This window comes from Vulpes lagopus, chromosome 20 (assembly GCF_018345385.1).
Source record: "Vulpes lagopus strain Blue_001 chromosome 20, ASM1834538v1, whole genome shotgun sequence".
Classification (NCBI taxonomy): domain Eukaryota; kingdom Metazoa; phylum Chordata; class Mammalia; order Carnivora; family Canidae; genus Vulpes; species Vulpes lagopus.
In genome coordinates this window covers 36328725-36352679 of record NC_054843.1, presented here as the reverse complement: position 1 = coordinate 36352679, position 23955 = coordinate 36328725, and the positions used below count along the sequence as shown (strand labels likewise).

The window sequence follows — 23955 nt, the reverse complement described above, 5'->3', positions numbered from 1 at the left end:
TTTATAGCATTGAGAATAAGCCTCAGTTCCTGACCTAGTACTTCAAAGCGTCTGCACACAGTTAGTCTAAAAAGATTGTTTAGAGAATGTTCATTTAGAAAACCTTTGTTTCCAGCACTTTTTTTATAATAAATTTATTTTTTATTTTTTTTATTAAAAAATTTATTTTTTATTTATTTATCAACATACAGAATAACGCCCAGTGTTCATCCCGTCAAGTGCCCCCCTCAGTGCCTGTCACCCATTCACCCACACCCCCCACCCTCCTCCCCTTCCACTATCCCTAGTTCGTTTCCCAGAGTTAGGAGTCTTCATGTTCTGTCTCCTTTCCTGATATTTCCCACACATTTCTTCTCCCTTCCCTTATATTCCCTTTCACTATTATTATATTCCCCAAATGAATGAGAACATATAATGTTTGTCCTTCTCCTATTGACTTACTGCACTCAGCATAATACCCTCCAGTTCCATCCACGTTGAAGCAAATGGTGGGTATTTGTCATTTCTAATGGCTGAGGAATATTCCATTGTATACATTAACCACATCTTCTTTATCCATTCATCTTTCCATGGACACCGAGGCTCCTTCCACAGTTTGGCTATTGTGGACATTGCTGCTAGAAACATCGGGGTGCAGGTGTCCCGGCATTTCACTGCATCTGAATCTTTGGGGTAAATCCCCAACAGTGCAATTGCTGGGTCGTAGGGCAGGTCTATTTTTAACTCTTTGAGGAACCTCCAGACAGTTTTCCAGAGTGGCTGCACCAGTTCACATTCCCACCAACAGTGTAAGAGGGTTCCCTTTTCTCCACATCCTCTCCAACATTTGTTGTTTCCTGCCTTGTTAGTTTTCCCCATTCTCACTGGTGTGAGGTGGGATCTCATTGTGGTTTTGTTTTGTTTTGTTTTTTCTCATTGTGGTTTTGATTTGTATTTCCCTGATGGCAAGTGATGCAGAGCATTTTCTCATGTGCATGTTGGCCATGTCCATGTCTTCCTCTGTGAAATTTCTCTTCATGTCTTTTGCCCATTTCATGATTGGATTGTTTGTTTCTTTGCTGTTGAGTTTAATAAGTTCTTTATAGATCTTGGATACTAGCCCTTTATCTGATAGGTCATTTGCAAATATCTTCTCCCATTCTGTAGGTTGTCTTTTAGTTTTGTTGACTGTATCCTTTGCTGTGCAAAAGCTTCTTATCTTGATGAAGTCCCAATAGTTCATTTTTGCTTTTGTTTCTTTTGCCTTCGTGGATGTATCTTGCAAGAAGTTACTGTGGCTTAGTTCAAAAAGGGTGTTGCCTGTGTTCTCCTCTAGGATTTTGATGGAATCTTGTCTCACATTTAGATCTTTCATCCATTTTGAGTTTATCTTTGTGTCTGGTGCAAGAGAGTGGTCTAGTTTCATTCTTCTGCATGTGGATGTCCAATTTTCCCAGCACCATTTGTTGAAGAGACTGTCTTTCTTCCAATGGGTAGCCTTTCCTCCTTTGTCGAATATTAGTTGACCATAAAGTTCAGGGTCCACTTCTGGGTTCTCTATTCTGTTCCATTGATCTTTGTGTCTGTTTTTGTGCCAGTACCACACTGTCTTGATGACCACAGCTTTGTAGTACAACCTGAAACCTGGCATTGTGATGCCCCCACTATGGTTTTCTTCTTTAAAACTCCCCTGGCTATTCAGGGTTTTTTCTAATTCCACACGAATCTTAAAATAATTTGTTCTCACTCTCTGAAGAAAGTCCATGGTATTTTGATAGGGATTGCATTAAACGTGTAAATTGTCCTGGGTAACATTGACATTTTCACAATATTAATTCTGCCAATCCATGAGCACTGTCTTAAACTACCCCAACTTGCTTTGCCATCTTTTTAAACCAATAGCTTTCTTTTAAATATTTTATTTCTTTATTCATGAGAGACACAGAGGGAGGGAGGCAGAGACACAGGCAGAGGGAGAAGCAGGCTCGATGCAGGGAACCTGATGTGCGACTCAATCCCGGGTCTCCAGGATCACGCCCTGAGCCGAATGCAGACGCTCAATCACTGAGCCACCCAGGTGTCCCTTAAACGAATCTCAAAATTCATCCCCTATTTTGAGTTCTGATCTCCTAATTTGATATAATTTTTCTGCCCATGTTTTCACCACTCTCTAGCAGCTTGTTAGTTTTTCTTGCTGTAGATACTCATAAGTATATATCCATACCTTTATATTTATCTTATAAAAAGATATATAAAGGTAGATACCTTTATATGTCTACAGGCAGATACATAGGTATAAACAGACAAATACTGTTTCTCCATAAGACTGTCCACATTTTGGGGGTATCTGGGTGGCTCACTGGATGAGCGTCTGCCTTCGGCTCAGGGCCTGATCCTGGGGTCCTGGGATCAAGTCCCACATCGGGGTCCTTGCAGGGAGCCTGCTTCTCCCTCTGCCTGTGTCTCTGACTCTCTCTCTGTGTCTTTCATGAATAAAAATATAATTTTTTTTTTTAAAGCATTGGACTCTGATTTCAACTCAGATCATAGTCTCAGTTTCTTGGGATCAAGCCCCACATTGGGCTCTGCATTTGGCATGGAGTCTGCTTGAGGTTTTCTCTTCCTCTCCTTCTGCCCTTTTCCCCACTCATGCTTTCTCTCTCTTACTCTCTAAATAAATAAATAAAATCTTCCCAAAAAAATGGCCATATTTTTTAGTTCACGTAGTGTTTTATTTATCCCCGCCTGCGTCTATAGGTTTGCTTAAAATAGAGTATAATTGTATAACGCCCTTTACTAGTTCCTTTAACTCAAATGCCTACTATTTGATAGGCACTTATCCAGGATTGTTGGTAATCTTAACCACACCTCTGCAAAGCAGGTATTATCTCTGCTTCATCCACAACAGTGCTTCTCAAAGTGCCAGTCACAAATTGTTTATTACTTACCTGCAAAGAGATAACTTACAGAAGTCCAGAATAAATGCTTAGAAACTTTTATAACAATTTGACATTGCCATGACTTCCAAGTGTGTGATCTGTCTCAACAAATCTGGCTTGTAGTTTAAGTTTTTTGTAGAAGTAGCTGGGGAAGCTATAATGTCAGGGAAACCTATTAGAGTAATCTAATTAAGGAGCTAATGCAGACCATAAACCAATGTACTGCTCTCTTTATCAGAAAATCTTTCTATACAATAAAAAATATCAGTGGAATATCAGGGTTCTTGACAGTGTAGTAAAATTTGTGAATTATGTTAAAGCTAATATATTAAATTGAGATTATTTTCTTCTGACACATAAAGATTGATTATAAACAATTCTATTGCATACTGAAGCACAAAGGTTATAGATGTTAAAACTTCTGTTGAGAATGTCTGACGATAAAAAACCAGCCAATTCTCAAATTTTGAATATAGCCAGTCTTCCTTATTTGTCTGATATATTTTGTGTCTTCAATGATCTTAATACTTCTTGCAAGGAAGAAATGCAACATGTTTTGTAATGGCAAGTAAAATCGAAAGCAAAGCAGAAAAGTTAGAAGCTTGGAAGAACAGAGTTTCTTGTTAAGAATAATTATTAATGATATGATCCATATATTATTAATGATATGATCCATATATTATTATGATTATCAGTAAAATATGTGATCATTTTGACATTTGCAAGAAGTTATCATAGACCATTTTACAATACTAATAGGACATTTTGTATTGTACATTCCATCAAAAAACCCCATCAGAAATTTATGGATCCTGAAGTCAATATTTTTCATCAAAATATATTTAACTAAAACTTCACAGGATAAATACTATAACCAGATACTACTGAAGAATTGAAGAAATTTTTAAAATGCAGCAAAACTTGGCTCATTTGGATAAAGTTTAAAATGAATGTCTTAAGATTGCTGAAATTGCTTCAAAATCTCTTTCCATCCTGTTAACATACTTGTCTGAGATTCACTTCTCTACTACGACTGCTATTAATATAAGACATGGAAATATTTTAGATTATACATCATTCCCTGAAAGAAATGCTAGTCAGTCCAAAGAGATTAGATAAATTAAGCAGGAAGCAAGCTCATGTCACATTAAAATTTAAACAATTGATATATATATATATATAATGTTCATTCAAAATGTTCAAAATGGTTTCTAATATGAAAAGTTGCTATTTATTTCATAACTTTTTTTCAAGTTTTAATTGATTTATTCATGAGAGACAGAGAGAGAGAGAGAGAGAGAGAGAGGCAGAGACACAGGCAGAGGGAGAAGCAGGCTCCACGCAGGGAGCCTAATGTGGGACTCAATTCCGGAACCCTGGGATCACATCCTGAGCCAAAGGCAGACACTCAATGGCTGAGCCACTTAGGCATCCCTATTTCATAACTTTTTGTGTAGTTCTGAATATAGAATAACAAAAAATTACAATTAGTAATTCTCTGTATTATTCATAATACACCATACTCAATGAGTGCATACCATTTTTTAATTATTTTCTTTTGAAAATAATAATAAAAAGTTGGGGTTTGCATTTTGTATTTTTTCACTTTTATTGTTTCATTTTTAAAATCATCTTTTGTTGTACTTTACAAAGATTTCAGTTATGCTTGATTTAGGAAAAAAATAATGTCTTTTACCATAAACATTATGGTAGGTGATTTGACAAGTACTGACTGGGTTCCATGAATAAGGTTAATTCGTTTGTTGTGGTCACTATTGCAGCTCCACACCTAGAACCTTGGACTGAAAGTTGCGGAAAAGACATTTCTACTTCCTGTGCATGCATCAGCAGCAACAAAAACCACCTCCCCTCTTTTCTACTACCTGTAGTAGTTTGGTACATGTACCATCAACCTGTAAAATTAGAGTAAATGGAACATCTACTAATTATTTTGAATCTATAATCTTAGACTCCCCTTAGAAACTGAGAATTATTATTAATTTCTTTTGTCATGTCTTCTTTGACATACATAGGTGGTAGTAGATTAATGTATAGTCATTGTACGGCTATTTATAATCGGATTACTTTGCTCCTGGTTTGAAAACTAGAAATTGATTTTTGGTTGCATGATTATGTCACTAAGCTCAGTCAATCAATTCCTTGCTTAAATACCTTTCAAAATATTCTTCCTATTTTCTTAGCTCCATTTTTTGTTTAGGTCAGGTAACTCTCCAAATACTGAATTTTTAAAAAAATTCTATAAAAAAAAAAGCTATAGCTCATGTACTAAGGCAGGAAATTAAAGTGGAGCTATGGCTATTTAAAAATAGAATCACAATTATTCGTAGACAATTCAGGGTAGTATAATGAGAAACCCAAAAGAAATTCAAAACACTATCAGAACTGGTAAGAGAATATTTAGTGAAGAGGTAATAAAAAAATAGAAATGTACATTTTGACTTACTAGATATCGAATCAATATATAGTAGGGGACAAAAAATTGGTTAAAGTGGCTGCCAGTGTTGGCGTACCAGGCCTGGTTTCCATTCTCACTGTGTGCCACTCTTTTGTCATGTAATCTCATTGATGGTTCTACAAATGATTGAGCCTTAACTTCTCTTTATGAAAATCTTGTACTGTAGAGCTTACACTCAACCTAAAAGTTCTCTCTCCCTAAGATAGGTCACTTTTACTAAAGCCTTTAGAGTCACAACTCAGCTTCCATAGTAGAAATCCTCATTGCATTTCACCTTCAACATAGTTATAGCACCCAGGGAAGAGTGAGGGTGGATATCATCACTTAAATATATTTTTTGCTTATGAAAAGGCTTTTTAAAGGTATATATCCATTCACAGCCACTTTTGGTTTAAAGAGAATATTTATGATCTCAAATTCCTATTAGACTGAAATTGCTTAAGATTTTTTTTTGATGTTGCATCATTTGATTTTTCAACATGTCAAAAATCTCAAAAAACAAAACAAAACAAACAAACAAACAAAAAACCCACAAACCTCTAAGAAGGACAGCCCGGATAGCTCACAGTTTGGCGCTGCCTTCAGACCAGGGCCTGATACTGGAAACCCGGGATCGAGTCCCACGTGGGGCTTCCTGCATGGGGCCTGCTTCTCCCCTGCCTCTCTCTCTCTCTCTCTCTCTCTCTCTCTCTCTCCTCTCTCTCTCTCTCTCTCTCTCTCTCTCTCTCTCTCTCTGTGTCTCATGAATAAATAAATAAAATTAAAAAAACAAAAAAACAAAAAACAAAAACAAAACCTCTAAGAAGAGTTACCGCCTGCAAACCTGCACATAGAAGCCTATCGTCCTTCACCACACACTGGCCTCAAGAGGCATATAGGCTGGAACTGAAATTGCTTCGTGTAATTGGTCAAGGTTGATTCAGGAACCCACTCAAATCCATGATCCAACTGCGATTTGAACTCAGCTGCCCTGAATACCAACCCTATAAACTTCAACCAACTCTTCCATAATGTTTGCAAAAGTTCATGAGATAGGATTTTAAGGTACCCCCCCCCAAAATAAGTCAACAATAAACAATTATCATTTTCATATGAAAGTATAGTTACTGGTCCCGAGAAGATGTTTTAATCACTATTCATTATTAGGAAATAGGCCATTTGGTCTTGTGGCATGCAATTTTGAGCATCAAAAGAACGGTAGGCTATATGTATTTGAAGGGGCTTTGAAAGTAAATCTATGTCTAGATTCGTAATACTATCATTCTTTCTAAAAAGTAAACGTGCATATACAGAGCATATAGACCAACCATTCAGCATTTCCCCTTCCCATTTCCCATTTGTACTTCAGTCCAGTCATTAATTTCAATATAGATAAGCATGAAACCTGGAGATTTAATTCTTACAAACATCTACACTTTGGCACTAAAATAATACTGCCTCCTACACTTAATAGTGCCACAAAATACTCGTTTACTGCTATTTCCAAGGATTGCTACAAGAGCCTGGTGGGACTGAAGAAATAATAAACTAAGGAAAATGGAGTGCTTAAACTAATTTATAACTCTTCATGCTCACACAGCACAAAACAATACATTAAAAATATTTATTCAGGACAAGCTGTTTCTAAATTGTATGATTCTTTTTGATTGTAGAGAAATGTTACTTGAAGAGGTGTGGAGGAGGAAAAATACTCAGTTTTTATAAATAAAGGAAATATACAAAATTAATTTAAAAATACTAAGTGAATAACAATAAATAAATAATAAATAAATAAATAAATAAATAAACAAATAAATAAAAATACTAAGTAAATAAATTGAAAAGTAGATCATATTAATTAACTACAATAAATAGGACAACTTAGAAGAAATGGATAAATTCCTAGAAACATATAACCTTCCAAAATTGAATCAGGAAGAAATAGAAAATTTGAAGAGACCAAATAGTAGCAATGAAGTTGAATCCATAATCACGGAACTCCCAGTAAACTAAAGTCCAAGACCAGATGGCTTCACAAGTGAATTCCACCAAACATTTAAGGAAGAGTTAATGCCTATTCTCCTCAAACTCTTCCAAAAAACTTTTAAAAAAGGAAGGAAAGCTGCCAAATTTATTTTATGAGGCCAGAGCTACTCTGATACAAAAACCAGACAAAGATACAACAATAAAGAGAACTGCAGACCAATACTTCTGGTGAACATAGATACAAAAATCCTCAACAAAATATTAGCAAGCCAAATCCAACAGTACATTAAAAAAATCATTCACCAACATCAAATTTCAGGGATGCAAGTGTTATTTCATATTCACAAATCAATGTGATCCATATACATTAATAAGAAAAAAGATAAAATCCATATGATCATTTCAGTAGATGTGAAAAAAAAAAAAAACCCTCACTTGGCAAAGTACAATACTTTTTCATTATAAAAACCCTCAACAAAATAGGCTTAAAGGGATCATATCTCAATATAAGTAAAGGCCTTAATGAAAAACCAGCAACTGACATCCCACCCAATGGTAAAAAACTGACAGCTTTTCCTTTAAGATCAGGAACAAGACAAGGATGTCCACTCTTACTACTGTTTTTTCAACATAGTGTTGAATGTTCTAACAGCAGCAATCAGGTAAGAAAAAGAAATTTAAAAAAACACAAAATTATTGGTAAGGAAGAAGTAAAATTTTCACTATTTGCAGATGGCATGCTAGCATATACAGAAAATCCTAAAGCCTCCACCAAAAAATGACTCATCATTTTAAAATTAGTATCACTATTAATGAATGAATGTGTATGTTTTTATTGCTACTTTTTGCAACTTATACCAATACTTTCTAGTTTACTTATAAAAAAGCTCATCAGGATTGAAAAAGGGCAATACTAATTAGGGGTACCCAAGTTGTAATATTTGAAATAGAGTTTTCTTATTCATTTTGTATGTTTTATTGAAGTTATTTTCATAAAAAAATTATCCTTTCAAGAGAAAAGAATATTCCACATAGATTCTACACACAGCCTATTGAATGTGAGCTTTGCTGAAGGTAGAAGGTGTAAATTATAGTGATTGCCTGGCTAAGTGGCCACACCCCTAGTCATATTGCAAAGCACAGTAAGAGGCCCTTAGTTAAGCTGAACCAATCCATTTATGTCTACTGAAATCTTGAAAGTAGGTGAGAAAAATGCAATTAACTAAGTTTTGTGTAGAATAATCTTTATGTTAGTGTTGTAGGCCTAAGTTTTCATCAGTCTCAAATTCAAAAAATTAGCACTATTTTTACAATGTAGATTCACCATAGATGGGGATATTACTGTCTCAAAGTCTGTTACACATTATTTTTTTTTTAAATTTTTTTTAATTTTTATTTATTTATGATAGTCACACAGAGAGAGAGAGAGAGAGAGGCAGAGACATAGGCAGAGGGAGAATCAGGCTCCATGCATCGGGAGCCCGATGTGGGATTCAATCCCGGGTCTCCAGGATTGTGCCCTGGGCCAAAGGCAGGCGCTAAACCGCTGCGCCACCCAGGGTTCCCGTGTTACACATTATTAAGAAAAACACAGAATGGGTAAAAACACTAAAAATTAAATGGTAAAACTTTAAATGCTATGTTGTATCTAAATAGAATTATATTGTTATAAACCAAATTAAGTTATTACAACTAGAATTAAATTTATACATTATGGACAGTATAATTTGATGATGTTATGATTTTCTTATGTTTACTAAGAACTATAATGGCAATGTTATTTTTTTAATATTCTATTTATTTATTCACGAGAGACACACAGAGAGAAATAGAGGCAGAGACACAGGCAGAGGGAGAAGCAGGCTCCATGCAGGGAGCCTGACGTGGGACTCGATTCCGGGTCTTCAGGATCAAGTCCTGGGCTGAAGGCGGCGCTAAACAGCTGAGCCACCAGGGCTGTCCAGCAACGTTATTTTGAAACTTACTTAAAAAAATTTTAGGATATCTTGCATTCTCCATGGTCTCTGTTCGGATCCTGATTAAAAGGCCATTCAACATAGACACCATATCAGTATGTCACCAGGAAACCAGGTCCCTGCGTAGTACACTATTACTTCATTTATTTGATAAATAATACATCATACTTTATTTGTGTTTCTTTTCTTTCCTTTCTTTTTTCTTTTCTTTTCTTTTCTTTTCTTTTCTTTTCTTTTCTTTTCTTTTCTTTTCTTTTTTTCTTTTCTTTCTTTTCTTTCTTTTTTTTTTTTTTAAGATTTTATTTATTTATTCCTGACAGACACAGAGACAGAGGCAGAGACACAGGTAGAGGGAGAAGCAGGCTCCATGCAAGGAGTTCGATGCGGGACTCAATCCCAGAACTCCAGGATCACTCCCTGACCCAAAGGCAGACACTCAACCGCTGAGCCACCCAGGAGTCCCAATTTGTAACTGTTTCTTTAAATAAATTAATTTCATCCAAAAAAGGTGTATTTTCAGTCATGTGTATTTCAAGTGAAATTATTTTTTTCCTAGAATCATGGAAAAAATATTTACCAATTTTTTGAGCATTTCACAACCTCTATGATGAGGCTTCTTATGAACTAAGTAGAATTACATTAACCTATCTGTATAATACTTCACCCAATATGTTCCCCCTACATCATCCACCATTCCTATATGTGGATGATATATGATAACCTGCTACTTGATGACAGAAGTCATGTTGTATTTATTTTAGTAGTTCCAATGTGAGGATAATTCCTGGGACATTGAAGTATTTCACAGAATGGAACTGAAATGGTGACTTGGAAATCATTTAAATATTAAATCTGCTTGGCCATTTGTAGATAAACATTTAGTTCGTGAACACTGCTTTCTTAAATAACTATTAATTTCCCAGGTTGAATATCTTTAATATCACAAAAGATAGTTCCCCCAAACCTGGTAAGTCATTGTTCGCATTTTTAAAGCTGTTTTGGGAGATGGAAAGAGACGACACAATGGTGTTGACACTCCACCTACCCTGACTCTAGCCATGATCCACTTCTACTGCCATGATCAAAAATATTGCTGACTATGTCAGTTGGCCTCTGTTTCCTCCCATCTTTTAGCAATTGCTGACTATGTACTGACCCTGTATATGTTACCAACATACTAATATACTTATAAAATATGTGCCCAGAAACATATATAATTAGAAGATAAAGGGGATCTTATTTTAACTAGGACAGGTTTTCTTTCAAGCAGCTCTGTTAAACCTGGAAAGGACTACTCAAAAATTAATGGCCCTCATAACTGGAAACAAACTAGCATAGCACCCATCACACTTTAGATAGTTAGCAAGTATCTATTCAATGAATGATGGTATAAACACAAAGGTTAATCATCAGAAGGTAGAATAAAATATTTCACGTATTTTTTTCTCTTTGTAGGATTTTGCTTAAAAAAAAAAAAAAAACTGTTTGTGAACAGCACCATGAAATAAATAAAAGCACTTAATCCAGGAACTTGCTCAATTTCAGAGACCTACAATTACTTCATTTATTTGTACTACATTTCCCTTCTATTTATAAACAAAAACCTTGTTAAAAGCATCAAAAAAGTAGTAATCTTAATGAAACTTAATTTCTCTAAAATATATTGTCAAGTATGGAAATTATGCTGAATTTCAAAATAGTCAAAAATTAACATTTGCTCAAAACACGTAAGCATGCATATGTAATTTTGAATGTCCAAGTTCCAAATCTTGATGCTGTTATAACTTAACATACAACCAATAAAATCATATAACCAATAAAATTTATAGTTTATGTGGTTATTTATGTTTTTCTTGAAATTGCTGGACTTAAACAATACTCATAAATAGATTTAGGAAGCCTATTATGTATAACTAAAGATGTTGCTTATGTTTAATGAATATTTCCAATAATGGATTTAACATTAAAAGATTAAGTGAAAAGAAATTATTTCTTTACAAAATCTGTTAGCACACAGTTTAACATATATTTTGAATTTGAGGAATACAACATTGAAAAAAATTAATATGCTTTAGGAAGTGTTGTGACTTCTTTCTACCCAAAAGAAACAATTCTAATGAAGGTAGTTGTGAGCATAGAGTGATGCAAGGTTTTCCATAGAAATTATCTTCACTAAAAAAAAGTAATAATAATAATCTTCACTGAAGGGATCCCTGGGTGGCGCAGCGGTTTAGCGCCTGCCTTTGGCCCAGGGCGCGATCCTGGAGACCCGGGATCGAATCCCACGTCAGGCTCCCGGTGCATGGAGCCTGTTTCTCCCTCTGCCTCTCTCTCTCTCTGTGTGACTATCATAAATAAATAAAAAATTTTAAAAAATTAAAAAAAAAGTAATCTTCACTGAAAATTGGATAGGGAGAAATTTCTGTATATGCATATGCATGTATATACAGCTATAACCAGTAAAAGCTGTGCTGGTTACTTTCTGCTTATCCTTCTAGGTCTCCGCCCTACCCTCACACCTCCCCACCCCTGTTCTTTGCCCTGGGATGGTAAACTACCCAGAATCCTTTGACCTACACATAAAATGGGTTGCCTACTGTACAGGGTTGCTGTGAATACAATGACAAAATATAAGCATGAAAGTTATTGAAAAATTGTATTGTGTAACTTTAAGCTGTCATCATTAATTCCATGTCTTTGTTATAACTTATACATAATATTTTTTTAAAAAATTAAGGAATAAAGGGTAAGAAAAAAGAAGGGTAATAGTGACTACTTTAATACCTGCCTTACCGAGTTAATTTTTAATATTTTAAAGTCTGTCACATTGATTGAAACCAGTCATGGGTAAGGATACTGTCAGGTGGCATTGGTTCGCATGGAGCCAGGAACTTGTACCTTCATTTCGGGTTCATGCCATTTTTCTTCTCTTTATCACTCCTTGTTCTAGGACACCTTATTCATGTTCTTTCTCTCCCACTGTCCCCACTATCAATGTAAAATTATCTGCAGAATAATTAGATAACGCCAGTGATTTTTGGTTATGCCCTTAATAACATTTTATTTTCATTCCTTCAGTAATGAAATTTCCCTTAGGAAATATTTGAGAATCATTCAAACATAATTCAAAAAATGCAAAACTCCTGTGAAGAGAAACGTCATAAAAAGGTATGTATTTTCCATTTTTATATAAAAACAAATACAAGCACATAGAGATATGTCTGTTAAATGCATACGCTGTGCACCCTTGGAGATGTTTGTCCAAAGCATTTTTTGTCAATAATAGGAAGGCATTGAAGTGTTTTTTTTCCTGAGCATTAAGTGATCAGACTGACTGTACTACTTCAATTGTTTTTTCCCCCACACCTGCAGAGAAACAGATGCAATGATCTAATTGATTTTTTATTTCTATTGCCAAATGCCACACAGCATTCCTGTGGTGCTTCAATGAACTCTACTCCCTCTTCTCTCTGTCACCCTATACCCACTCTATTGCAAACGCTTACTTACTACTATTTATAACAGTTGCGATAAGAATTGTGTAAAAAGAAAGAGAAGAGGATCACAAGTGAATGAGCTACTTATGTCTATTCTAGGTCCCTGTGACCCAAAAGAACCTGTAATGTCATCGTCTTAATTTTTATTTTCTATTTAGATTTGCAGGTTTTTAAGTGTTATAGAAAAAGGCTTCATACAGCAACTATGCAGAAATGAAATAGAATTGTAATTGAATAGTTACTCCGTAGGTTAATGATTTTTGGTTTTCAGGTGCACAGAAATAGATAGGGAAATTTTTAAAAATGCAATTGTGATCCAACCACTGGAACATCTGGTTTGGTCAGGTGTCAATGAGCCCCTTTTTTATTCTGCTAGCTGGTGTCAGAGGCAGGATTAGAAGTCAGATGGACTCCTGTCTCTGATGCTACAAATATCCCCATGAAAAAGCTATGCAACTGAAACAGCAAAATGTCATTTACTTAACACTCAACATATATTTATAATGACCTAGGGTTTTCTCAGTTGGAAAAATACCTGTTGTACTCATCAAGGCTGGAATTGGACAAGGTCTGTTATGGCATGTAAGCCATGAATCCACATCTAGAACTGTGATTTTCAAAAGCACACTAGCTACACATGCCTGTTGAGAACTTGAAACATGGCCAGTGTGACTGAGTAACTAACTTTTGATTTTATTTAATTTTTATTTAACTTAAATTTAAATATTCACATGTGGCTGCTGCCACAGAGTTTTGTTCAGCACAGATATAGATCACTGTTACTGTCATGGAAAATTATCTTGGGCAGTGCTGACTATAATGTATCCCTCTGTCTTACTCTATGTACGTCTTCAACCTTTTGAAAGGATCTGCCGCTCCTTACCTAAAAAAAAAGTAAAAAATAAAAGTAGCAGCCACCTGTAGAAGCAGGTGCAATCAGCCATATGGACAATCACTTGTGTTCTCTATCATTCTCCAGAGCAGTCGTCACTTGCACAGTGTGTGTGCTATTCTAGTCACACTAACCCATGCCTCGCTTCTGCACTTGGTCTCTGGCACAATGTAGCATGTTTGTTTGCTCAAGATAAGCCTTAGGACTGAGGCAAGCCAGGTAAATAGGCAGATAGAAAGTCAGGTAAACAGGCAGATAGAAAGCTGATATTGGGAGAAAGTGTGGTATGGAGTCTTCAAAAAATGCTTCATTTTCAAACTCTTAAATTTGATGGATATCAAATTTGATCCTTGATCCTGTCAAGGATCCTTTCTACTAAGACATCCTGCAGCAACCAACCCAACGACTTCTGAGGGAATAGACATGTTAGACTGCCATTCATGGAGGAGTCTTTTTTTTTTTTATTCCAAACTTTCTGTTCTCTGTTGTAACAGACTATTTTTTAAAGATTTTTAAAATGTATTTGGTGGGGAGGGGCAGAGGGAGAGAGAATCTTAAGCAGGCTCCCCACTGGAGCCTGACTGGGGAGCATGGCGCCTGACTGGGGACTAGATCCCACAACCCTGAGATTATGACCTGAGCAGAAACCAAGAGCCCAGGGCTTAACCCACTACACCACTCAGGTGTCCCTGTTGCAACAAACTATTAAAACCAGAATACAGGGACGCCTAGGTGGCTCAGCAGTTAAGTGTCTGCCTTTGGCCCAGGGTGTGATCCTGGGGTCCTGGGATTGAGTCCCATATAAGGCTCCCTGCAGGGAGCCTGCTTCACCCTCTGCCTATGTCTCTGCCTCTCTCTCTCTCTCTCTGTGTCTCTCATGAATAAATAAATAAAATCTTTAAAAAAAATAAATGAAACCATAACAGAGTTAAAGTTAGAAGCAGTCTACTATAAAAAAGTAAGAGCTGGCTATACTTATACACACATACACACACACACAGGCTTTTTTCAACATAACCTAAGTTATAACAATTGGTAAAGAAAAAATAAAGCAAGTGCATACTACAGCAATTCATATGATCAGATATTGCTATTTTAGAGCAATAAGATGAGGGAATATGTTGCTAACTATCCTAACTATGACATGATGGATTTTTCTCACTATAATTATCTCTCAGAAAAGAGGGGCTGCCTTATTTCCAAGTCTTGTAAATCTTGTATTACAAGTTTTTTTTCAACAGTATCCTAAGATGCATTAGCTTGAAATACCCTGAATCAATTCTGCTTTTAGATGTTCTATAAAGGGTAACTTATGGAATCACTGAAAAAGAAGGCAAAGACATTTCATATAGATTTTGTTTTTGTGCCTGAGGATTTGACCTCACAATTGTAGATGTCACTGTAAACATAATTCTCAAAGCTCTGCTTAAAAAGCATTACCATAAGTCGTTGCATAGTGGAAATTATTATTATACTCCTGCAGGAGTATAATGAATGAACAACAAAAAAATGTTCTGCTGTCATAAAAATTCATAGTTGTTGCTTGGGACAAATTTCTCATTGATAGTATCCTACACTTTGAAAAAGTGCTGCTAAGCAAGATTATTTCATTAAATGCCAGGATGGAAAACCAATTATCTCTAAGTGAATATGTGTTTTTATATTGGTTTAAATATGTGCATATAACTCAAATCAATAAATTAAATATATAACTATATATTTAATTGTCCTATGAATATCTCTAAATGACAGTGTCCCCCAAAACATTTTCTCTTGTTTTACATCATTGGGAAAGTGAGAGATTTCCATAAAATTGATGTCACCTTATGTTTGGGCATGTTATATTTAAATATATATTTACAAACACTTGTAATCAATTAATACTAAAAGCAAAAAGAGGTTGTGAAATCTCTATGTGTGACTCTTATGTATATTTTTTTAACTAATGTGACTTCATTCTTTTTTCTTAAAAATAGATTCATTTATTTTAGAGAAACTGCAAGAGTTCAACGGAGCAAACAGAGGAAGAGGGAGAGAGAGAAGCTCAAGCAGACTCCCGGCTGAGCTTGGGTCCAGGCAGGGCTCCATCAGAGGACATTGTGGTCATGACTGGAGTCAAAATCAAGAGTAGGAAGCACAAAGGACTAAGTCATTCAGGTGCCCCAATGTGACTTCATTCTTTAGAAAGTAACAGAGATCACTTTATCAAAGGTAGTCTTTAAGCTTCATTTTTAGTTCTATAACTTTCACTCCTATTGCATATACCTGAAATACAAGCTAGTTTATGTGAGTTATATTTATAAAATTTTAATTAATTCATAAAATCAAATTTTTATTCTTGAATAATGTCATTTCCTTTCAAAAAGCCTTAAAATATCACATTAGATATTTCTTATATTTTTCAAATGCAAAGAGATATTTTATAGTCTCACAAAATATGTTTAAAAGAGTCCTTAATCGAAACATTAAATAATTAATATTAATAGGGATTAAAATTGTAGTAATACTGCCATAGTGAGTATTTAGCAGATGAACATTTCAAAATTCATTTTCAGACTCTTTAAAATATTCTTAAAGTGGGTCGCCTCGGTGGCTCAGTGGTTGAGCGTCTGCCTTCCGCTCAGGGCATGATCCTGGGGTCCCAGGATCAAATCCCACATCGGGCTCCCCTCATGGAGCCTGCTTCTCCTTCTACCTCTGTCTCTGCCTCTCTGTGTGTCTCTCATGAATAAATAAATAAAATCTTAAAAATATATATTCTTAAAGTACCAATAAAAAAAGATCTCTAGGACTAGAAGTCCATGTTAAACACGAATGATTACACATCAAACTCTCTAATCAAAACATAAATATGGAGTCACCATATTGGCTTTAAGTCTGGCCAATATTTGAGTCACGATGTTTAAATCACAATATTAACTTTAAATCTCACCTAACTGTGGGACCTTTAATCCCATCCTCTCATATGCTTCTATGAATATGTGGCTGTTAGTGAAACCTGTTGCATTTGTCTTTCCAATGGCAGAATAAAACAATAAATAAAAGCTCTTTCTAAGTAATAAAATTCTACAGAAATGCTAGCCTGACCCTCTGTAGTACTTAACTTTACATATCAACTAATTAATTAGGCCAGTACCTCAATATTCACTCAAATGCCAGTCTGTATGTTGCTGTGAAGTATATTTAGATGATATTAATTTAAGTCAGTACACTCCGAGAAAAGCTGATTACTCTGATGTGGTTTTGTTCAATCAGTTAAAGCATTAAGAGAAAATATTTGTGATTCCTGGAAGAAAGGATTTTGCCTCAGACTGCCTTCAGACTTGAGGGGCATTATTGACTTTCCCCAGGTTTCCAGTCTGCTGGCCTGTCCTGCGTATTTCAGACCTGCTAGCCTCCTCCATCATCTGAGCCAGTTTCTTTCTTTTTCTTTTTTAAAGAGATTTTATTTATTTATTCACGAGAGACACAGAGAGAGGCAGAGACATAGGCAGAGGGAGAAGCAGGCTCCATGCAGAAGCCCGATGTGGGACTTGATCCCCGAACTCCAGGATCACACCCTGAGCCAAAGGCAGATGCTCAACCACTGAGCCACCCAGGTGTCCCTTAAGCCAGTTTCTTAAAATCTCTCTTTCCTTCCTTCCTTTTCTCTTTCTTTCTCTCCCCCTTTCTCTCTGGAGATATTTATCAACTATACATCTATTTATCTACTAAGATAGAGAACACTTGTCCCCTACCAATGTACTCTAAAATATATTTTGTTCATGTGTTCATTGTCTGTCCTCTACTAAACTATATGTCCTATGAGAGCAGGGATTTTATGTTTGTTCTCCAACTCTACCACCTTTTCTGAAGGAAACCTCAAAAATTATTTGCTGAATTAATACATTAGATCTTTCATTATATATTAAAGTTTAAAATCAATTTAAAAATTTCATTTTAAATCTAGAGTACAACAAAGGGAAAACTTCAGCAAGGTAAAAAATATAGTGAATTCCTATTTTTAGGGCAAATGGGCACATTTATTGGACTAATTAATTTAGCTACATTTTAATCATTAAAATGGAACTGATTTCAAATTATCTTACTGTTATCCACACAGATTCATAAGAAATCCAGATATTAAGACCACATTGAATATTTAATATATAAATAGCTATTTATATTCTATATAATTTAAATTTATCTAAAGCAACAGCTCCATATTTTTATTATAGTTCATGAACTCATTTTTCCTCCCAATGCTTATAATAATAAGTAAAGGCTTAGAAATTCAGTGTATACTTTTAGTTGTTTGCTTGAATTATGTATTATGAATTTCATTATTCTCTAAATTTTCTAAAGAAAATTTTAATCAAAATCTATCATTCAATAGGGACCCCAGTTAATTAATGAAGTCTAACTCACCTTGAAGTAAACACACATTATTTATGTGTGTTTCTTTTTTTTCTTTTCTTTTCTTTTCTTTTTTTTTCTTTTTTCTTTTTAAATACACCTTTTTAAATCTAGTTATTTACTTCCAAACATGGAGCTATTTAAACTTACTATGGGAATCATTTCTACAGTTCTTACCTTCAAGCACAATCATAAGAATAAAATCACAAAGCTTTATAAAATCATATAGCATCTTCTAAATTATTAAGCTAAGGTTAATAAAAAGATCATATCACCTGGAATGAGGAAAAAATAGTTAACCTATACAGAAGGCAATTACAAGAATGAAGGAATACAATATCTAGAAAAGCAATAATGGTTAAGAGAAGGCATAAAATGATTTTTGAAACAGAATTGAAACTGTTTATTTTATTAAAAAGTTGACATAGGTTATCTTTAGTGTTTATGACTTGCAAACTAAAGTATTTAATATTTAACATGTTTAAATACAAGCAGCAGCAGTTTGGTAATCAAAACGAATAATTTGAATCATCTCAGAAAAATAAATTCATTATAATTAGGATATTTCTGAATATGATTAAAACATTTAAAAGAAAATGTATTCACCTTTCTTGTCATCAAAGTACAGAGTCTGTTGAGCTGGATTTGACCACTGGAGGGAGGTGTTATCATTTTGATCAACCCTGCAGGTCAAAATTGCAGTTCCACCTTCAACAACCGTTACATTCTGTGTTAGTGGAAATTGCCCTTGGCTGCCTAAAAGGGGATTAAAGAAAATGTTGATTAAATGAAAGTTATAAAATGATTAACTTCCCAAGAGCTACGTCGGACTGAACTTCTCACTCAAAAAAAGAAAAAAATTAAACCAACCATACAACAACTAAACTATATATCACAAAAAGACAGAAAAAATAATTGAAAATCCTAAATCAGGGGACCACAGTTTTGCATACCATTAAGACTCCTTCATACTCCCTTATGTGTTCTAGAAAACCTTCTTTGTCTCCTAGCCACACACAAAGATTTATATTCAAATAGTAACATGATTATCTAATGATAATTTCCTTTGGCCTTGCATTAATTATATAGGGTGGATCTAGACATCTTTGAAAATGAGGCACTGGAATAATTTTGGCTGAACTGAACTCACTAAAGCAACAGAGGAAACCACATGAAATAGTTCTCTGGTAGCTGATGTAATCCTGAATAAAGTCTATGAAATATGGATACTAGAACTTTAGATTCAATTTCTGATAAAAGAAATAAAAAAATAATCCTATTATACCAGAGCTTCTTGTAGATGTAGCTGTTTTTTGGAACACGAAATATGTTGGAGGAAACAATGTAAGTATTTTTCAAAAAGTGTCCGTCTTGTAAAATATCTATCAAAATCGTAAGGCGATTAACCTAGGAGATAGAGACAATATTCTTTGTTCCTTTCTCTAGTTTCTTGATTTTCCCCAATGAACATATATTTCTTTTGTAATGAAGAAAAAAACATATTTAAATGGCCCTTGTCAAATTGGATATCATTAGAATATAATCAAGTATTCTATCTTCCTAAGGATCATAGTAATTTATTAAAACGATTCATATAATAACTTTACTTAATATGAACTCTTGTAATAGTTAAAACAAAATTCATGCACATGGAAACATAATACATAAGTTTCACTTCAGCGAGATGAACTTTGCCAAGTCTGCTAACAAACATCAACATGGGTAAAAAATGACTTTCCAGAGCCAGGTTAAAACACTATTATGTGAGCAAGGTATTTCATTAAGTCAAGGATAATTTACACATGCAAGAACATTACAATGTCTTAATCGCACCCGTGAAATATATTTCCCTTTTCTTCTTTAGTTTTGTAATGATTCTATCATTACTACAAGCACCACTTGAGGTTATGCTGGAGCTATTGGCATAAAGGATCTTATTACCAAGAAGCCTGTTGATTGGCACCATAAGAGACAGAAGAGCCTGAAGGGGAAAATATCTTTCCAGACCTAACTGACACAAGCACAGAAGTTCATGACCATGTTATATAATTAAGCCTATCAAGTATAAAATCTGATATCAGTAACTTTGTCTTCTCAATGCCAACCTCTTAGAGTCACTATGGCAACTCCCCAGGATATCTCCCTGTAATCTTTAGGGTGGAGTTTTTAAATTGAGGTTAGAAGATGTCTGGAATAAATTCTTTGATAGTTGACTTAAAAGTCAACAGGAGCCAGAGTGAGATGTGTTTTGCCTTCAGCTCAGAGGTGACCTCTAGCAGGGAAACGTGGAGAACGATCAATCTTGTGAAATGAGGTGAGGCAAAAAACCACATAAGGAAAACATGAGCTAAAAAGGAAGGAAGGAATAATTACCAGAGATACCAAATTAGCAGTTCATAAATATGAAGCTCAGAATGATTTTAAGATATTTTGCTAAGATTCTCAAGTATTAATGTAGCACATAAACTCAACAATCTGAGGGAGGAGGGATTCTTTAAGTAATAAAAAGCACACAGCTGCTAATAAGAATACAGTTCCTCTCAGGTGACAATTTGACTATCAACTGGTACATAAATAATATTGTCTGCTTCTTTAAAGATGTGGAAAAAGAGCAGTGATGCTTGCAACAATTTCATCCACTACATTTGCAAAATAATTTTCAAAACATCCCCATAAGAAAATATTATCCTTCTCATTTCACAGATGGGTAAACTGACACTGGGAGGTTAAGTGATTTTCCATGGTGAAACAAAGTCAATGAACCATTTGGAATTTGTTCTGAAAGTTTAGTATTTTACTCTTATTCTCCCACAAAGGCTGCTGGGTCATGGTAACTTGATCACTATTGGCTTACGTGTGAATTAGACAATAAAAAATAAATAAGTAAACATTTTAACAATGGAATTTTCAACTGCTACCTAGCTGAACTATGTCCTCATAAATTTTGTTATAACATTAAAATCGAGTAAGAGAGGATGCCAATATTAACTGCTCTGAAATATCCTATCTTATTCAGAGCTTACTTCTGACACTTATTTTAATCTTTCCTTACTCGCCTATAGGGTCTGCTAGGGTCTTCTACATGCCCAGTACTTTCTATACTCTTGCACATCTATGCCTTCTCCTTTCAGGTAGGAGATTAGGACAACTTCCCTCCATCTTCTCCCCACATGGATTCTTACTTTAAAGTATTATGACTTCAGTTCCCCGCAGTCAAATAATTTAGTTTTTCCCAATAGAGAGCAAACTCACGTGGAGAATCTCCTAATCTTAAATACCCTTAGGATAGGTAGTTTCCAAAATCAATTCAAAAGCCAGTTTTGTAAACAGTCAAACTTCTCAAGGTTTAAATTGCCTTCTACTTCTGCTTATAACCTGGAGAGAGCATCAGGGTAACTGCCACTTTTGTCTTTTAACTCTTTGTGGCTCAAGGTTCTCATTTAATTCAATTTCAGAGAGTCTTTCCAAAGAAGTTACTACTTTTCCCAATTAAGGATTGGGAATTAAACATCCTGAATTAAACAGTTAAGCATCCCAAATTAAGGGTTCATTTTCAAGGCATTCATCAAAGAAATATTCCTACTACATGCTTTGCCTTGGATGAATCAACATCTTAAAGATTCATTGAGGAAGAGAAATTTTGCCAAGGAGACTGCAGAGTTCAGAAACTGCGAAAGGGTGTGAGGCGGAGAAGAAGGCAGTCTAGGTGTGGTATATAACTCTTTCTTTGTTCCCCACATCTATAAGGATTTCTGAAATGCATTGGTCCTAGCATTTGAGGCTTTATTTTAAAATGTTCCTTACTCTGGCTAAGCTCAGCACCCTCCTAGATTTCAGAGGAGTTATTCTTATCAAACAAGTTTCTGATCAAATTGAAAGGAAACAAAACTTCCAATTTGGAGTCGTAAAGCTGGCTATTTTTCCAGGCAGCCCGTGTCCTTCGTTTTCCTCCTTCCCTCCTTGTGTTATCTTCTGTTTTATTATTTGCAAAGGTACCAGTCTTCTTGAGTTGCTTCTAATCTAATTAAAGGGCAAGTGATGAGATCATCTTACTAATCTTTGAGTCAGCTACACTGTTTAACATTCTGTATTGTGAGTTGGAGTTTCCAGTGGGGGCTCGTTGTCCAAAACGGAAGCATCTTCTTAGAGCAGTGGCTGGCATTGTAGGGGAACTTGTGACAGTAGAGTGACCAGAGTAACTCAAGTCTTATGCATTTGTTCAGGGTCAAAAGAGAGGGGCAGAAGGAGGGACTAATTCCTTGCCAAGAAAAAAGTATGGAAAATGTAAATCATAAAATCCTTATTAGTATATCATCTTAAGACATTTTTTTTTAAGTTCTGGTTGAAAATCATGAGGAGTATACATAAGATACAACAGATGTAATGTAGAACAGACACATCTAATACCATTGTCAGCCCCCAAAATGGGGCATAAAAAGACAGACTGTGCCAAATTTATGCTCTAGAAGGAGAAAAACATAAAAGATAGTGCCCTTCCTGGGTACCTCATATTACGAGATACTAACATATCTCATCTTCCACAGTCACTAGGCCAACAGAAAATATGTGACAAATACAGCTAAACTATCTGAGCATTCATAATATTCAGGGCACTATTCTAAGAGCATTTCTTATTTTTCAGTGATTTACTTTTCATGCCAACCTTGTCATCATCTCTACCTTGAAGACGAGGGAACTGATGCAAAGAGAGTTTAAATAATTTGCCCCCAGTCCCACAGCTAGAAAGTGCCACACCAGGTTCTGAACTCTCATATTCTGTGTCCTGACCTCACATGCTTAACCAAAAAACTGCTTGGAAAAGAAAGTGAACTTAATTCTGGCTGAGTGACTGTTATGAAATAAGCATAGAGTCTGGAGTCAAACTTTTCAAAGATGCATTTAAACCTTTAATATCTATTTTTAATAAGTGAAGGAACACTTGAAATTCCTGCAAAAGCTGTGATGTGCTAACTGGCCCCTACCAGCTCATGAGAGTCAACTGAATGGAACTCTCCTCACTTCACACTCAACAAAATTCCCTGCTAGATTGAAAGAGACCACAGTTGAGAGTCTTTTCACAATGGAGTTTGACAAACAGTTCAAGCCAGTGTTTTCTTCTCACAGAGGCAGTTGTTAAACATATGTATAGCACACCACTGGAAAAGCCACCTCTGATGCTCTTGTTGGGGCTGTTACATGCATATTTAGCCTAAGTAAAGTTTTGGGTTTTTTTTTTTTTTCTGAAAACTAATGAACTCTTGCCTATGCAATATAGTTCTGTTTCTGAAGGTTTTTTTTTCCTTCATATTTTGAGTCTCCTCAGTTTCTTTCTTCTTTTTCTTCAAATCATTTTCCAAGCGAAAATGATTTTCCCTCCTGCTCACCATTCTTCCAATGATCTCTCTCTCTCTTTTTTTTTTTTTTTTACCTACTCTGTTGAACTGATAGTTTTATTAGGCTGCCAGGTTTATTTCTAACTAGCATCAGGGATTGAAAACCATTTATGTGAGTCTCGGTAGTTATAAGGAAACAATTTGCTAATTCATTGCTCTGAAAGACACTTTAGCGAAGAGCAATTATTCTGCAATAGTCTGCAAAGATGGCTTTCCTGTCCCTGTCTAAAGAGCAGACAGAGAAGCTGCCATTATTCCTTCAATGTTTCTATTTCTACATACTTCAGGAAAAATGGTACAAACCTTGTCTAGATCAGGAAATTCCAAATTCAAAATCAAGTGAACAGAGTCTTGACTCCTGCTGACCTGTCAGTTGGGATCTGCTCTTGCTTCACACACTTCAAGCACACTTTCACTGGCTACCAAGAGCCCAGCACACTGCC

The 23955-nt window shown here is 35.2% G+C and overlaps 1 protein-coding gene across 1 annotated transcript in view; it reads right to left on the bottom strand.

Moving 5' to 3' along the window:
* CADM2 (cell adhesion molecule 2) overlaps positions 1–23955 on the bottom strand; it is a 319141-nt gene that overhangs the window by 229377 nt on the left and 65809 nt on the right. Inside the window, exon 2 of the mRNA XM_041734910.1 lies at positions 18726–18875. Coding sequence (XP_041590844.1) covers positions 18726–18875 — 150 coding nt within the window. The remainder of the gene's footprint in view (positions 1–18725; positions 18876–23955) is intronic.